The sequence below is a fragment of the Rhincodon typus genome, chromosome 19 (assembly GCF_021869965.1).
Source record: "Rhincodon typus isolate 14 chromosome 19, sRhiTyp1.1, whole genome shotgun sequence".
In the NCBI taxonomy this organism is placed as follows: Eukaryota; Metazoa; Chordata; class Chondrichthyes; order Orectolobiformes; family Rhincodontidae; genus Rhincodon; species Rhincodon typus.
In genome coordinates, this window is record NC_063350.1 from 44,720,421 (window position 1) to 44,735,819 (window position 15,399).

Consider the following 15,399-nt stretch of genomic DNA (forward strand, 5'->3'; position numbering starts at 1 on the left):
ATCTAAAATAGGTGGTGAAAGTTAGAACAGAATTAATTTACAACTTCTGATCTACACAATTAATGCAGATTACCAATCTGCACCATGAATATGTTGAGGGGAGACAAAAAATTTGTTCTTAGCTCTTCCTGTGCAAAACTGGCAATACACTTCTCCATAAATAAGAGATTTAAGTCATGTCTAACATTTACTTCCCAGACAGTGACATATATATTTCCTGAATCACAACAATGAATAAACTCTTTAAATGTATTGTTGACACATTGTTTTGAGTAACTGAATACAATTCACCAAGAAACCAGACAATGTCACAGTTTAATGTTCTCGATATTAAACTATAATAATACAATACAAAACATATATAATTACTAAGAATAATTTGGCAGATTCCCGTGAAAAAAGGACTTGCTAATTCTTCAGTAAACAATACGGCTATTACATTTACTATTAAAAAACTTTCCCTAAAAATCATTAACAAAATGAAAACAAGATACATTTGTATTTTATAGACAATTCACTATGCTACATATGTACTGGCAGTTCATACACTTGACCCTGATTTCTGAATATCAGCTTGGCTGTCTGAAGAAGTCAAACAACAGAAGAAAAATGTGCACTGACAAAATCAACCGGCACCATTAGTGTTTGTCTCAGCTATCATTAGATTGCATGATGAGAGGAATTTTTAATGTTAACAATGTCACATGGCATAATATGCACCAATTGCTGCAAATTTAATGCATAAAATGTATTTTACCCACAATTCTTACCATTTGGTTGCTGGAATCACAAATTCCCCAAAAATCTAACTTTCGTTTTCATTTTTTTTCTTAGTCAATTCAATCTCTAAGAATTTTAAACAAAGGAATTCAAAACCTTACACATTTCACATTTTCATGATTAAGCTTCTCCATTCAATTGTCCATTAATGATTGATTAAAGTATTTAATGAAGGCTTCAACTTTTTCCAAAAGCCTGGTCTTGGATTTGAAGTTCTGCCCAGAGTTCCGATTTTGAATAGTTGAGCAGTCTAAGCATGAGCAATGTATCTAATTTCTTAAGATGCACCAGTACCATCCAGTCAATTATATTGGTGGAATATTTTTCTTTACTTCAATTAATTTTGAAAAGGCAAGGAAGTCCAAAGAATATTGCTTAAGGGTGGAGGGCCTCTAGCGTCTTAATACCCGCGTTTGGAAATAGCAAGGAGGAGACTGAATAGACATGTTAAGATGAGTGACTGTGATGCACTGGTGATGGAAGGTTACAAGCATTGAGTACTTTATTGAATTGAATTTATTAATTAAGGAGAATAAGGAATCAACAGTGCAGGAGAAGCAGGGCGAAGGATGAGAAGAGAACATAAAATGGTAAAGGCATAAGTGGAAGAGGGTCACATTTTCCCTACAACCCTCATTCTAAATGCAATCTGCAGCTGATGGTAGTTCCCTTTTTCTTTATATTATGCCAAACCACCCACCATATGATGGGAAAGAAATAGAGAAATGACTGAGAATAGATAAAGAGAAAGAAGGAAATGTTTAAGGGAAGAAAACGACAGAAAAGAGAGAGGGACAGAAATATGAAGGTATCAAAAACAAGAGAAAGACTGTTTCCTTTAACTTACTTCAAACAAACCACAAAAGACTGAGTAAATGATAAGTAACAGATGGATTTTCAAAGTCTCCTTTGCAAAGCATTTTGTTTTTTGAAATTTGTAACAGTTGCTACTTTCAGCCTGAAATGCTTTCATTACAAATGCTGCAAGGACAGGTTTCTCAGCACTTCACTGAAATGAGGCCAAAGGTGAAGCATTTTGATGTAAAGTATTGAGAGTGAAATAAATTAAAAAAGTAATAGAAGTGTGCAAACAGCCGAACTGGTGTCACAAGCAATTAGCATCCCCAGGTAGTATCCCCATTAGTATTCCCACTGGTGAGTTCATTTTATAATACAACTGGATCTTCTATCCTAAAAGATTAACTGGGCTTGACAAGCACATTGCTTTGCTCCTTTCCTGACATAAGCCAAGGCAACATAAAACAAGTAAACATACTCGGTAGCACATTTCCGATTGAAAGTAATGGGATTTAGAAAAACCCAATTAAATCCACAGATTGACTAGTTCCTCCTGATTGGTTCTCGTTTTCACTGCAGTGATTTTGCTCCAGCTTCTTGAGCATCAACTCAATGGAGAGTTATGGTCGAAAATCGTATAGAATTATCTGCTGCACAGGGTCCTCAATTTCAAATCGTTGCTTGGTCAGTGCTGAGTTTATGAATCATTGGCTCAAGAACTGAAAGCTTACTAATTAATGAAGGATACCTTACAATTTTAAAGCAGCAGTATTACCAAAATTAGGAATTCAATTACATCATGGTCAGATTATCTGTTAAGTATTTTTACAACTTTCATTTTTGCAGCAACTTTAACAAACTGAAATACTTGCAAGCTATTTCACAATTTGCAGTGTCACATACGGGGATATTAGAATGGTGTGCACATGCAGTCCATCGTAGAATAATAGCAGATATTGAATGGCAAAGAAATAACATTTTGAAGAACAATGAAGAACCATATCAGCCTTGAAATGTCAACTGTTTCTCTCCCTCCACAGATGCTGCCAGACATGTCGAGGTTCGCTAGCATTTTCTTTCTTTAATAGTCCACCTTGACCTCAGATTTCAACCTGTGCACATGGTTGCAAGTCACTTCCCAATCCTATAAGGAGCCTTCCCTGTCTTTCTATTCCATCCCTCCTCTGATTCACATATTCTAGCTGCTTGTAGGATATGCTCTCTCCAATTGCTACTAATATAAAATTCGAATCATGACAGCTATGAGATCAGTTTGACAAATTGAGCAAATTAATGAAGCACCAAATGATAAGGGTGGGGGCGGGGAGATCTTCACAGAAAAACAGTTGAGTTAAGGACAGAAAGTTAGAAAACAGAGATTACAAAAGTGTTTGGGAAGTGCAAAAAGAAACAGGCAGACAGCAGTTACACATAAGAACAAAGAGTGGGAATGAAACAGAGATCAACTCCAGATGATGAGTTTCTTCTTACATTTCCATAAACACCAAAAGAAATTACCATTATCATTGCTGAACGAACAACCCTACAAACTAAATGCATACGAATTTAAGACAGTTCTTTAAAGGGGCTTGAGAGAAATGATTCATTACATGCTTATGAGGGTTAAAAAAATTGTGTTGGATAAAATACAAAATACAGCTTTCTGCTCTAATACACTTCCACTGTTATTGTCAAGAAACTAGAAGGCAATGTAAAAGGCGTGTTTTAGAACTTATGTTCAGTAATCTTATAATTGAGAAAGCATTTCAATACAACTTTGTAAATATTGGCTGCACTTTAAATGCTCAAGATAAAAAAATGGCCATTTCCACATTAAATTAATGCTTCAGATTTGCCAATCAATTCTTCAGTGTAATTGAAATTCATTTTCCCTAGAATTAAATTCTGTGTGCCTGTTAGATGTACTTTTGATTTAAAACAGGAAAAGCACACAACTGCAATCCAACTTCAGGAAAATCACACATAAGGCATGATAGATCACCCTTAATCTTGTACTCATTTCAAGAGGTTTCACAGAGGAAAGTATTATTTCAGACAAACCTTACCTAATGTGTTATGAACACCATCTGCCTCCTCTTTCACGGACTCATCTAATCGTTCCAGGTTCTGGACAAGTAGTGCTACCACTTGTCCTTCCAACTAAATTAAAGCAAAAACAGATAACATTGTAACAAGCTACTTCAGCATGAATTGTTAATCCTTTTAATACTGAATGAGTGACACATTACAAATTGTATACATGTCTGATAATAAACATGATTGGTTCTTTTATAAACCAGAGGCCCATACAGACAGATACTGCAATTCCCTCCCTATCAACAGTATGGATGTACCTACATCAGACTGACCATCATAGAGTTCTACAGCACAGAATAAGGCCCATATGCCCACAGCATTCACGCCGGTCAACAACAACCACCTAACTATTCTAATCCCATTTTCTGGCACTTGGTCTATGGCCATTCATGCCTTGGCATCACTAGTGCATTTCTAAATACTTAACAGTTATGAGGATTTCTGCTTCTACCACTCTTACAGGCAGTAAATTTCAGATCCCCACAACCTTCCGAGTGTAATGTTTTTCCTCACGTCACCTCTAAACCTTCTGCCCCTTATGTTAAATATGCCCCTTGGTTATTGATCCTATCAAGGGAAAAGTATCTATCCTGTTGATGTCCTTCATAATTTTATACATCTCAATCACTATCCTTCTCAGTGTCCTCTGCTCTAAGGAAAACAATCCCATTCTGTCCAATCTCTCCAGCCCAGGCAACATTCGAGTAAATCTTCTCTGCACTCTCTCCAGTGCTATCACATCCCTCCTATAATGTAGATTCCAGAACAGCACACAATACTCTAGTGGTGGTCTAACCAATGTTTATTACATTTCCTTGCCTTGTACATCACAAATGTTTATCCTGATGGAATTTCCTTTGCCACTAATTAACACATCTGACCTACCTGTCTATATTCTCTTGTAGCCTAAGCCTAAGGCTATCCTCCTCACTATTTATCACCCACCAATTTTTGGTATCAGCTGCGAACCTAGAACATAAGAAATAGGAACAGGAGTAAACTGCTAGGGCCCTTGAACCTGCTCCACCATTCAATAGGATCATAGCTGATCCAACATTCCTCTTGTCCATTTTCCTACCTTTGCAACATAACCCTTCATTCCCCTACTCATCAAGAATCTACTTCAGCCTTAAATATACACAAGGACTCTCTGCACCTACAGCATCAGGGAGTTTCAACTCTCAGAGAAGAAATTCCTCTTTATCTCAGTCATAGTTTGGCCCCTCTTTATTCTGAGACTATGTCCCCTGCTTCTAGGCTCTCCCAGGAAGGTAAACATCCTTTTAGCATTTATCCTGTCCGGCACCTTAAGAATCCGATTTGTTTCAAAGAGATCGCCTCCAATTCTTCTAAACTCCAGTGAGTAGAGTGCCAACCTGCTTAGTCTTTGCTCATAAGGCAATCCCTCCATACCAGGGATCATCCTAATGAACGCTCTTTTGAACTGCTTCCAATGAAATTTTATCTGTCCTATTTACCAATCAAGCCTCCAACATTCATGTCTAAATCATTTATGTAAACCACAAACAGCAAGGGCCCCAATACTGACCCCATATACCAGCCCATCTATATCCTCCTGCAATATGAGGCTATCATCTTCACTATTTTCCACCTCACCAATTTTTTTAAAATCATCTGCAAACTCACTGATCAACCCTCCTACATTCAGGTCTGTACCATTTATAAAAATTACAAACAGCAACAGCCCCAACATTGACCCATGTGGGACACCACTGAACACAGACATCCAGTCAGAAAAGCAAACCTCAAACATCACCTTCTGCTTCAGGCCATTCAGCAAATTGTGGACCCAATTTGCCAAATTTCCTTGGATCCCATGGGCTCTTACCTTTGCCACCAATCTCTCATGCAGGACTTTATCAGAAAAGTTGCTGAAGTCTACGTCAAAAGCAGTATCCTCATCTACACATCAGGTCTCCTCTTCATTTTTGGCTCTCTTCAACTGGCTCTGCTGTCTGTACAGATAGCTTCAAAATTGTCCTCACTGTCCAGTAGTTGAGTAATTTTGTTAAACAAGCATGCATTTCTAATTTATGACCTATCAAATTCAGAGAACTCAATAAAAATGATAATTCAAGCCATCTATTTCACTGAGTACTCTGTTCTACAAAAATATTCTTGTGCTACATTGGCTCTAACCCTAACTCTTAATCCCTGAAGGCTTCAAATTAAAATTCTCATCCTTTTATTAATGTCCCTATGTGGCTGCATTTCTCTTTGAAATCTCCTCCAGTATGTCAACCTTCTAAGAAATCTGGGCTGAATTTTACCAGAATTCAGCTAACAGTCAATTTTAGCAGGTTTCACAGGCGGCTTTGTCAATGAACCCAAGCAAGATTTCTTATGAGTCCAGAGTCGCTCTTTATTGTTCCTTCATCTGAAGTATTGCCCTGGAGATGGCAAAGGCAAGTTGGCAACCAATTTTTCAACTTGGACATGGAAGTTCTGGTGGATGGCAGAAGTGGGCCATCCTCTTAACCCAGGATCAGCAGAGGCGACAATGTTATCCACAAGTTCAAAGTTGACACGAGGGTCAGTGCAAAATCCATTACATGGAAGAATTTGCAGCAATGCCACAAAAAGGTCAATGGTCTTCTGCACTCTGCCAGGGTAAGTGCCAGTATCATCACATTGCTACCTCACGCCTGCTCAAACTCTGCTAGTACATCCACATCCCACCTCGCCTCATGGTCTACCACTCTCAATTACATGCAGCATCTTCTTCCACTCATTCTCACCCACCCCAAACTCCCAAACAACTAGGCATTTAGGTCCTCCATGCTGTCTGCTCAGTGTTCACTCGGGACACCTTACCACCTTTCTTCAACGTGCACTAGCATTCGCAGCCACACCAGCCATTTTCCTTTCAATCAATCATCCCTTTTTCTAGATCTTGAGGGTCTCTCTCTTTCTCAGAGGCAGAGTGTCTTTGGAACATTCTTTCTGAAAACATGCAGGCACAACAGTTGAACATCTCTCAAGCAGAGAAAGATGAGATTCTTGTTAAGCAGGGAGGTGAAAACTTACCAGAGCTACACAGAACATGACTTTGAAGTTACAATCACAGCAGCTACTATCTTACTATCTTGTGGAAGTGAACAGCTACCCCTGCTCCTGATTTGCACAGTCATTTGGTATAGTTACTGGGCATGATAAGCTAATAAGATTTGAATCTATAAAAAACATTTGAAAAACAAATTACCACTTTGTCATTTCTGTCTGTCACTTGCCCCAGTATTGATGCAGAAGGTGTGACCAACCATCTTGGATTTTCCGGAACTAAACGTATTTGAGGCCCGCATCTGGTGTTCACTCCTGCTGGGATATGGTCTGTCCCATAATTTCGTTTTTTTTTTAATTTTATGTGCACACTCACTCTCCCTGGCAGTCCACTCTGATAGCTCTAGCATCACGCTCATCCTGGTTGGATGTCAAAACATTTCTTAATTTATTACCCAAAAGTTGGACTATGGGCCCCAAATCACTTTCAGACTCTTAGTATTTGTAACTTCATTCAATCAGGACCTGCATTCCTAAACTTACCCAACTTGCCTCCTCTTGAAAATCCATCTCATTAATCAAGCATTTGATTACCCCTTCCATTTATGGCTTCAGGGTAATTGGTTATACTTTAGGAATTTCTACATGTTTTGGTCAATTTATTTAAAATATGTATTAGTTCTTAGGTTTTCCGTTGAGCAGGGTGCAGTGGGTGGGAAAAATTAAACTTCTTTTGGGAACACAACCTGAACCAGAGAATTAAATGCTGAATCACTATGCTCCCTAACTAGTCATTCTTGTTTCCCTTGTGAAGCCACAAAATATCGTCTGGTTGTGACAAATTTTAATCTGGCTGCTCTGATTTACATTTAAAAAAAATGAATATCCTCTAATTGTCTGCAAAGGAGGATGCAGTGGATATTGTGTCATTGACGATTCAGTACTGTCTGGCAAAATTAAACTGATCACAATCATAAATGATTGGAAAGCCCATTTAATTCAGCTCATGCTATTTTAAACTGAATGCATGGCCTCTCCCAGCTGATGAGGAGCATCTGTTCTTCCTTGCAAGTATTTAGTTTGAAAATGTATACAGTACTACAAAATATTACAGATTAATGCCAAATGGTCTTGTGTGGCCTTCGGATGATACGTGAAAACCGATGCTCTCAAATTATCCTGCAGTTCTTATCAGAAGGGACAGGCATCAATTTTAACAATAAATGGAGATCACAATTCCACAGGGAACAATGGAATTGCAAAACTTCACAATGCTACTCAATAATTTCAAAAAAGCTAAAATTACTTAGGAGATAAAGAAATACTTGTCAGCAATAGTCAAAATCATGCACAATCCTTACAGTAAAGTCATCTCTAAGGAACAAAGAAAGCATGCACTCACTAAGGCATCTATGAGAACCTCTGCTCCTTCTTCACTCTCATGCAGTGTGTCTATATCTGTCAGCTCTTGCAGCAGATCTACCACAGCAATGGACACATGTAGTAGTTTGTTAAATATCAAACAACACATTAAAAAATCTGCAAACAGTTCTATGACATGCCAATAACACCTACTTTTACTTTTCATTGAATCTGAATGAAGCAGGGATAGATATAGGATGAGGGAACATGGGGTAAAAAATCAGAACACCAGTTTTAACTTTGAATTAGCGTAGGATAAGGTTGGCTTAGACTTGCATCCATAATTCCATTAAGTGTTGCATAAAGTTTACCATAATAAATCTTACAAATCATGAAAGGTCAATTCCAGATCTTCATTTAACATTTAACACTGCTGCCAATATTTAAGACTAAGTTCTCTCAGCAAATACAGCAATAAAACAATGATAAAGTTTTTAACCTGCATATCAAATGATGGAGCACATTTTTTAAACAAATCTGATCCCTTACTTAAAGATTCTACTCCTAATTAGCATACAATCTGCTTAAGTACAGCGGAAGATATTTCATCTGTTATCCTGGCTTGTTTCAGAATAAAAGCCCTTAACTAAGTTGGAGTTTCAACGTTAAAACTAGGCATAATTAATAAGAACAAAACAAGAACTATAGCAGATCACTTTCATCAGGACCAAGAAAATACATGTAAAATACTGCAAATATTTCCATCAGATCTGTTCCAAAGAAGTCATATCGGACTTGACATGCTAACTCTGTTTCTCTCTCTACAGGTGCTGGCAAAGCTGCAATGATTTTGGTTTACATTATATGAGAATACAACTGATGGACTTGTGATGCTAATACATTGAAAATAAATCTATTACAGAACACATTCAAATATACGAACAATCAGCTTGGATGTCTATGTTGAACTTGTGTCCTCAATGTTATGTAATAAACTTGTCCGATTAAGCCAGCATTGCACCACTGTATAAAGCACTATGTATCTGCACAAAGATTTTAGATGACTGCTGAATAACATTAGGTTCTCAAGGGTTTTTTTTAAGTTTTCTAACATCAAAAGGATATCAGTATTTTCATGACCAAGTAGACCAATCAGGGATTGCACAGCATTCAGTTCCACAAGCAAGTGATACAGATCAGGCATGGTGGCAATCACGTGCATCTCCTGTATAATATCGTTTAAATCCAACTCTGATTCCATGAATCTGCAAGTCAAATAGACCAGGCAATTAAAATATTTGGGTAATATTAAGGAATTAATAGCCAGCTGAAGTTTGCCTTATTGACAACTTTAATTTTACAAATAAAACTGGTCTTTTGCCATATATTTCCATTATAATATCCAAGGGCAAAAACAGACAGGCAACATGAGATCAATTTATTGACAGCAGTTTGCTTATAGTTGAAACACATCCACAAGACACAAGAAACCAAAGAAAGGTGACAAGCAAGGAAGCACAGGCAGCAATATTCTTGAGGTCTGCATTATCTGTACAAATTGCTCAACTTCGAAAAGCATCATATCCTTTTAATCAAATTTCAAACTTGCACTTAATTGAAAAGAAAAATCCGCAGTCTTCATTTTCTCTTACGCACAAAATGAAAGCTTATCTAAAATGTCAACATCCAGCGCAATAAAATTTAAATTATCTATAATAAAATGAAACCAGTGACAGCAAGTGATCCATTTTGAATTTGGATGGAGTACATTTTCCATTGCAATATTCAAAATTGTAAATTTTAAATGTGAAAATTCCGGTATATTCCTAAACGTTGAACCTAAAACATTCACGCTTCTTTCTCCCTCCACAAATGATATGGGATGTGCTGAGTTTTCTGGCATTTTATACTTGTTTTGTGTCATCTGCAAACTTGGAAATATTGAAACCATCCATTATAATCTAAGGCACTTGAAGTATCTCTATTTTGGGGTGGGGGGGGGGGGGGGGGGGGGGGGGGGGGGAAGGTATGGGGGCATGCTTGCCTTACCGCCGAAGAAAACTAGAACTGAGAATGAAAACCACCAAACTGTATAGACGAGGACAGCTCACACCTATACCAGTGATGACTTGTGGCAGTTTTCCCTTCTCACTCTTGAAAAGAAACCTGCCAGCAGGCCAATTATACTGGTACTATTAGGTGAAGAACTGAGTTAGGTGCCTTGGTTAATTCGACTCCTTATTACTCCCAACAGCAAAATCTCATATAGTGAATTTCTTCTGCTAGTGCTCCATCAAAGACTAATAAGGCAATTAAAACAGTTCTTTCATAAAAATGATGTACAAACCAAGTAACAGATAATAACTCGAGCAGAATCATCAATATTGGCAACCGAGAAATTATACACAAGTACAGTACTGCTATTGCTGCAGAAAGAATGAAAATGGTAATTAGAAAATAAATTTTGAATACAAAATAGAATAAAATATACCTAGGTGTCTCCACTAGCTTAAGTAAATGCAATATTTATGAAACAGTACAAGTTATTACAAGGATTAATAAACAGACATAACAGCTTACTTCTCTGGATTTTCTGGGAATTTGATGCGCAGTTCCTGATTTTTGTAGGCCCTCTTTTCAAATGTTAAGATCATCTTCTTCACTGAGCTTTCATCCAAAGGTTCTGCCTGAAAGAAAGGAAATATTTTTAATCAATAAATCATCTTTTCCTTTACATGCTAAATTTAGTCAATGCATACAAGTTGAATCCTTCAGTATTCTTCCATTCCTGACATTCATGAGCAGAATACAAGAAACTGGTGGTTACATATGCAGTTCTCTTGCTCTACATTGTAAAACATTTTACTACCCACCTTGCTGTTCAGTGCATCCAGTCACTAGCTGAGACCAAGTGAAGAATATTATTACAATGAATAAAACTTTCCAAATGTGTACAGAAGCTTGACTTAAGTCCATTTTCTTAAACCTCCTCGCCATTACCTGAATTACTGGTATGGCCACAGAAGCATTGATGATGGTGCACATGATTGGGCTGAATAAAAATGTACGGTTGAGACGGAATAAAAAAAGTCAACATGACTGTCAAATTCCCAGTATCTAGATTTATGGCCAAATCTCAACATTGCAGAATTAACAGTAGCTACATCACAATGGAGGTAGTTCTAAGCACAAATCTGCAATGCACAGGAAGTTTCGTTCTCATCTTTGTTTTGTTTAGCAGGTTAAAGAGCCTGAGAAAATATTTTATCAGTTTAGTTTTAAATTGTAAAGCAGAACTTAGAGATTTTTAAAAAAATGAACCTTCTAAAACAGTTAACTAATTCTGTTTTGAAAGTTTAGCTTAGTTCGATAATTATAATAGCCACTTGGGAACCAAAGTCTTTGAGGAACAGAGAAAGAGAAAGCAGATTTGTATTTATTCATACAAATTCACAATGCAATGTTTGTGTGTGTGTGTGTGAGAGAGAGAGGGAGAGAGAAAAAGAACAGAAAGCACAATGAAAATAACTTAATACCAAAAGGTAGCTGACCAATAAAGAGAGCCCATGAATGGATTTAACCAAAAAAAAAGAAACTGACAGCCACAGATCAATTAAAAGTATCCACTTCCAAAGTTACGTAAAGACATATCAAGGTTTTTTTCAAGATTGCCTGGGAATTGTGCATCAGTAGACAGGTAACCATACATTGCCCATTCCTATTTGCCCTTGAGACAGTGGTGGTGAGCTACCTTCTTGCTCCATTGCAGTCCATGTGGTATAGGTACACACTTAGTAACGCTAAATAAGGGAGTTTCAGAATTTTACGCCAGCAATAATGAAGAAACGGCAATAAATTCCAGACAGGATGATGTGTGATGTGGAGAGGAATTTCCAAGCAGTGGTAGTCTCATGCATTAGCTGCCTTTGCCCTTCTAGACAGTAGAGGTTGCGAATTTGGAAAACATTATGTGAAGAGCCTTAGTGAATTTCCGCATTGTATGTCTCAGCGATGCACACTGCTGTCGTTATGCACCAGTGGTGGATAGGATGCCAATTAAGCAGTTTGCTTTCTTCTGGATGGTGTCAAGTTGTTTGAGTGTTATTGGAGCTACAACTATCCAGGTAATTACAGAATATTCCTTCACGTGGCTCTGACCTCCATAATCACGGAGTGCTTCAGAAGCTGGTCATGGCCCATATCAATTTCATTCTCCAAGCCTACCTCAATCCCCTGCAATTTGCCTACCGACAAAACAGGTCCACAGCGGACACCATTCCCTAGCCCTCTACTCATCCCTGGAATATCTGGAAAACAAGGACAACTACATCAGACTCCTGCTCATCAACTACAGCTCCACCTTCAATACTATTATCCCCTCCAGATTGGCCTTAAAACTCCCAGACCTAGGTCTTGGCTTCGCTCTCTGCAATTGGATCCTCAGCTTTCTGACCCAAAGACCACAATCAGTGAAGATAGACAACTGCACCTTCTCCACGATAACAATAAACATTGTAGCAGCACCCCCTCACTCCTCCAATGATGCGTTCTCAGCCCCCTACTGTACTCCCTGTACACCCACGATTGTGTAGCCAAATTCCAAGTGAACGCCATCTCCAAGTTCACTGATGACACAGTAGATCAGATATCAAACAACGATGAGTCAGAATTCAGAAAGGAGATAAAAGGCTTGGTGACATGGTGCAATGATAACAACCTCTCTCTCAATACCAGCAAAACCAAACAACTGATCATGGACTTCAGAAAGAAAGGAGGAGAACATAACCCCAATGGAGTTGAGGTTGAGAATGTCAAGTTCCTAGGAGGGACAATAACTGACAACCTGTCCTGGACTTCCCACGCAGATGCGACGGTCAAGAAGGCACTACAATACCTCTTCTTCCTCAGGTGGCTCAGGAAATTTGGCATGTGCATAAGGAAAATAAATTTTTACAGATGGAACATAGAAAGCATACTGCCCAGGTGCATAATGGCCTGGTATGGCAACTACTCTGCCCAGGACCATAAGAAACTACAGAAGGTTGTGTGTATAGCCCAGACCATCACGGAAGTCAACCTTTTATACACGGACTCCATTTACACCTCTCCTTGCCGCGAAAAGGCTGCCATCATCATCAAAGACCCCTCCCACCAGTAATGCTCTCCTACAACTACTTTCATCAGGCAGAAGATACAGAACCTTGAACACATCAACAGGTTCAAGAACAGTTTCAAGAACAGTTTCTTCCCTGCCGTTATTAGACTGATGAGTGGACTATCTAACTTCAAATAAAGTTGATATTGTTAATGTTGTTCTTGCCTCGTACACATCCTGTGCAATGTAGCCTGTACGTCTCACTTTGTCCAAGTTTTTTCACCCTATGATCCGAATATCCTTGCTTACTATGATCTGCCTAATGCTCGCAAACAAAGCTTTTCATTGTACTTAGGTACACGTGACAATAAATCAAATCAATTATTCAACCACACTCGTGATTTGTGTTGTGTAGGTAGTGGACAGACTTTGGGGTGTCAGAAGATGTCAGTGTTACAACCCACTGAGAAACTGCACTGATACTGGAACCCCACTATTCCAAGGGTCATCACAAAGTTAAAGTTAAAGATTTGATCAAAGTATGAAAAATATTCAATTCACCTATTTGATGGAATCAAATAGCAGAAAATATTGACCAGGTTCCTGTACTTAACATATTAACACTACTATTTGTTACGAATAAGCAAATTGTAACTACAGCTAAACAGCAATGAACTATCAAAATATAGCTCCATTAGTTCATAGATTTGATAGAGATTAGATGTGAGAAAAAACTTTTCAAAGAGCGAGTGGTTAGGGTATCGAAAGCACTGTCTGGAAATGTGGTGGAGACAGGTTCCATTAAATCATTCAAGAGCGCATGAGGTGAGTATTTGGATAAAAATGGCATGCAGGGATATGGACAAAAGACAGGAGATTGGCGCTAAGTAATAGAACTGATGCAGGCACAATGGGTTAAATGGTCTCCTTCTGCACCCTACAATTCCGACTAACACCCTTAAATTCCTACACGTACAAATGCGGACAATCAAAAAAGTGGGTTTTCTGCATAGAAGAAACAATACTGGAGAGTAATGCACTTTAATATCACCAGTCTACAGGCTTAGGTGAGATGTTCATTTTTTTTTCCCGAGACTTTGTTCTCTGAAATCCTTCCTTATAGGTTTTTGGTTCCTTGACAAAGACAAGGGATTTACACATCAATTGTCCAGTTTCACGGGCACTGGTTGGAGCCAACAGCTTGCAAGCAAATGGTGGGAGAAAATAACTGGTTAGCTCTAGCTTGAAGACACTTTACTGCAGACAGTTATAGATACAAATCCTGCTTCTTGTGGTCTAGAAAGCTTCTGTCACTGTATAGCTCACACTCACAAGCTGCTCAGCTACCCAGTGCAATAGCTGTTATCATCAGGCTGACGACGTTTAGCATCAACAATTGCACAAATCAATCAACTACCTGTTACTGGCCAAACATCTCCATGTGTGCACACAGTCACACATGCCATCTTATCTCACCTTCCCTACTGTTTAGAGCAAAAATGTAAAGAAATTCACAATGCACACCACTAACTTGATTTCAAAAGTGCAGTAATTCATTCCACAAACAATCGTTTTTCATTTTAGTCCATGATCAAAGAAAGAAAAATAAGAAAACACATTTTTTTAAACAATTACTCACTACTCTTGTATATGGCTGGACCAGTTCAGTTCCTGGTGAAAGGAATGTCCCAGGATGTTGACAGTGGGGATCAGTGATGGTAATGCCATTAAATATCACGGGATGATGATTAGATTCTCTCCTGGTAGAGATAATCATTGCCTAGTACTTGTGTAGTTGTAAATGTAACTTGCTACTTACCAGCCCAAGCCTGAATATCATCCAGCTCTTGCTACATTTATTTAGGATAATGTTAATACAAACTATTGAATTTTAACTTCTGTTGTCTAGTTGTAATGTCTGATGCCTTTCATAGACTAAACATTTTTTAAACAAAGAAAGAAACATGGACCTAAAATGACTGCAGTGGTCACATCCACATAGTTCCTATTTAGTTTGCCTCAATCTATGTAAAATAAATGAAGCCATCTGCAACAAAATTACTTTTCCTTTCAACCGAAAGACACTGAAAGTAGGCAACTGAATCAGTGTCAGAGATAGTAGGAACTGCAGATGCTGGAGAATCCGAGACAACAAGGTGCAGGGCTGGATGAACACAGCAGGCCAAGCAGCATCATAGGAGCAGAGAGGCTGACGTTTCGGGCCTAGACCCTTCACCAGAAAAGGC

The 15,399-nt window shown here is 38.3% G+C and overlaps 1 protein-coding gene across 1 annotated transcript in view; it reads right to left on the minus strand.

Annotated features, from left to right (window-relative positions):
- ctnnbl1 (catenin, beta like 1) overlaps positions 1-15,399 on the minus strand; it is a 156,668-nt gene that overhangs the window by 96,380 nt on the left and 44,889 nt on the right. Inside the window, exons 3-6 of the mRNA XM_048608403.1 lie at positions 10,639-10,745; positions 9,184-9,323; positions 8,099-8,196; positions 3,645-3,738 (exon numbers count right to left, since the gene is read on the minus strand). Of these exons, the coding sequence (XP_048464360.1) occupies positions 3,645-3,738; positions 8,099-8,196; positions 9,184-9,323; positions 10,639-10,745 (439 nt within the window). The remainder of the gene's footprint in view (positions 1-3,644; positions 3,739-8,098; positions 8,197-9,183; positions 9,324-10,638; positions 10,746-15,399) is intronic.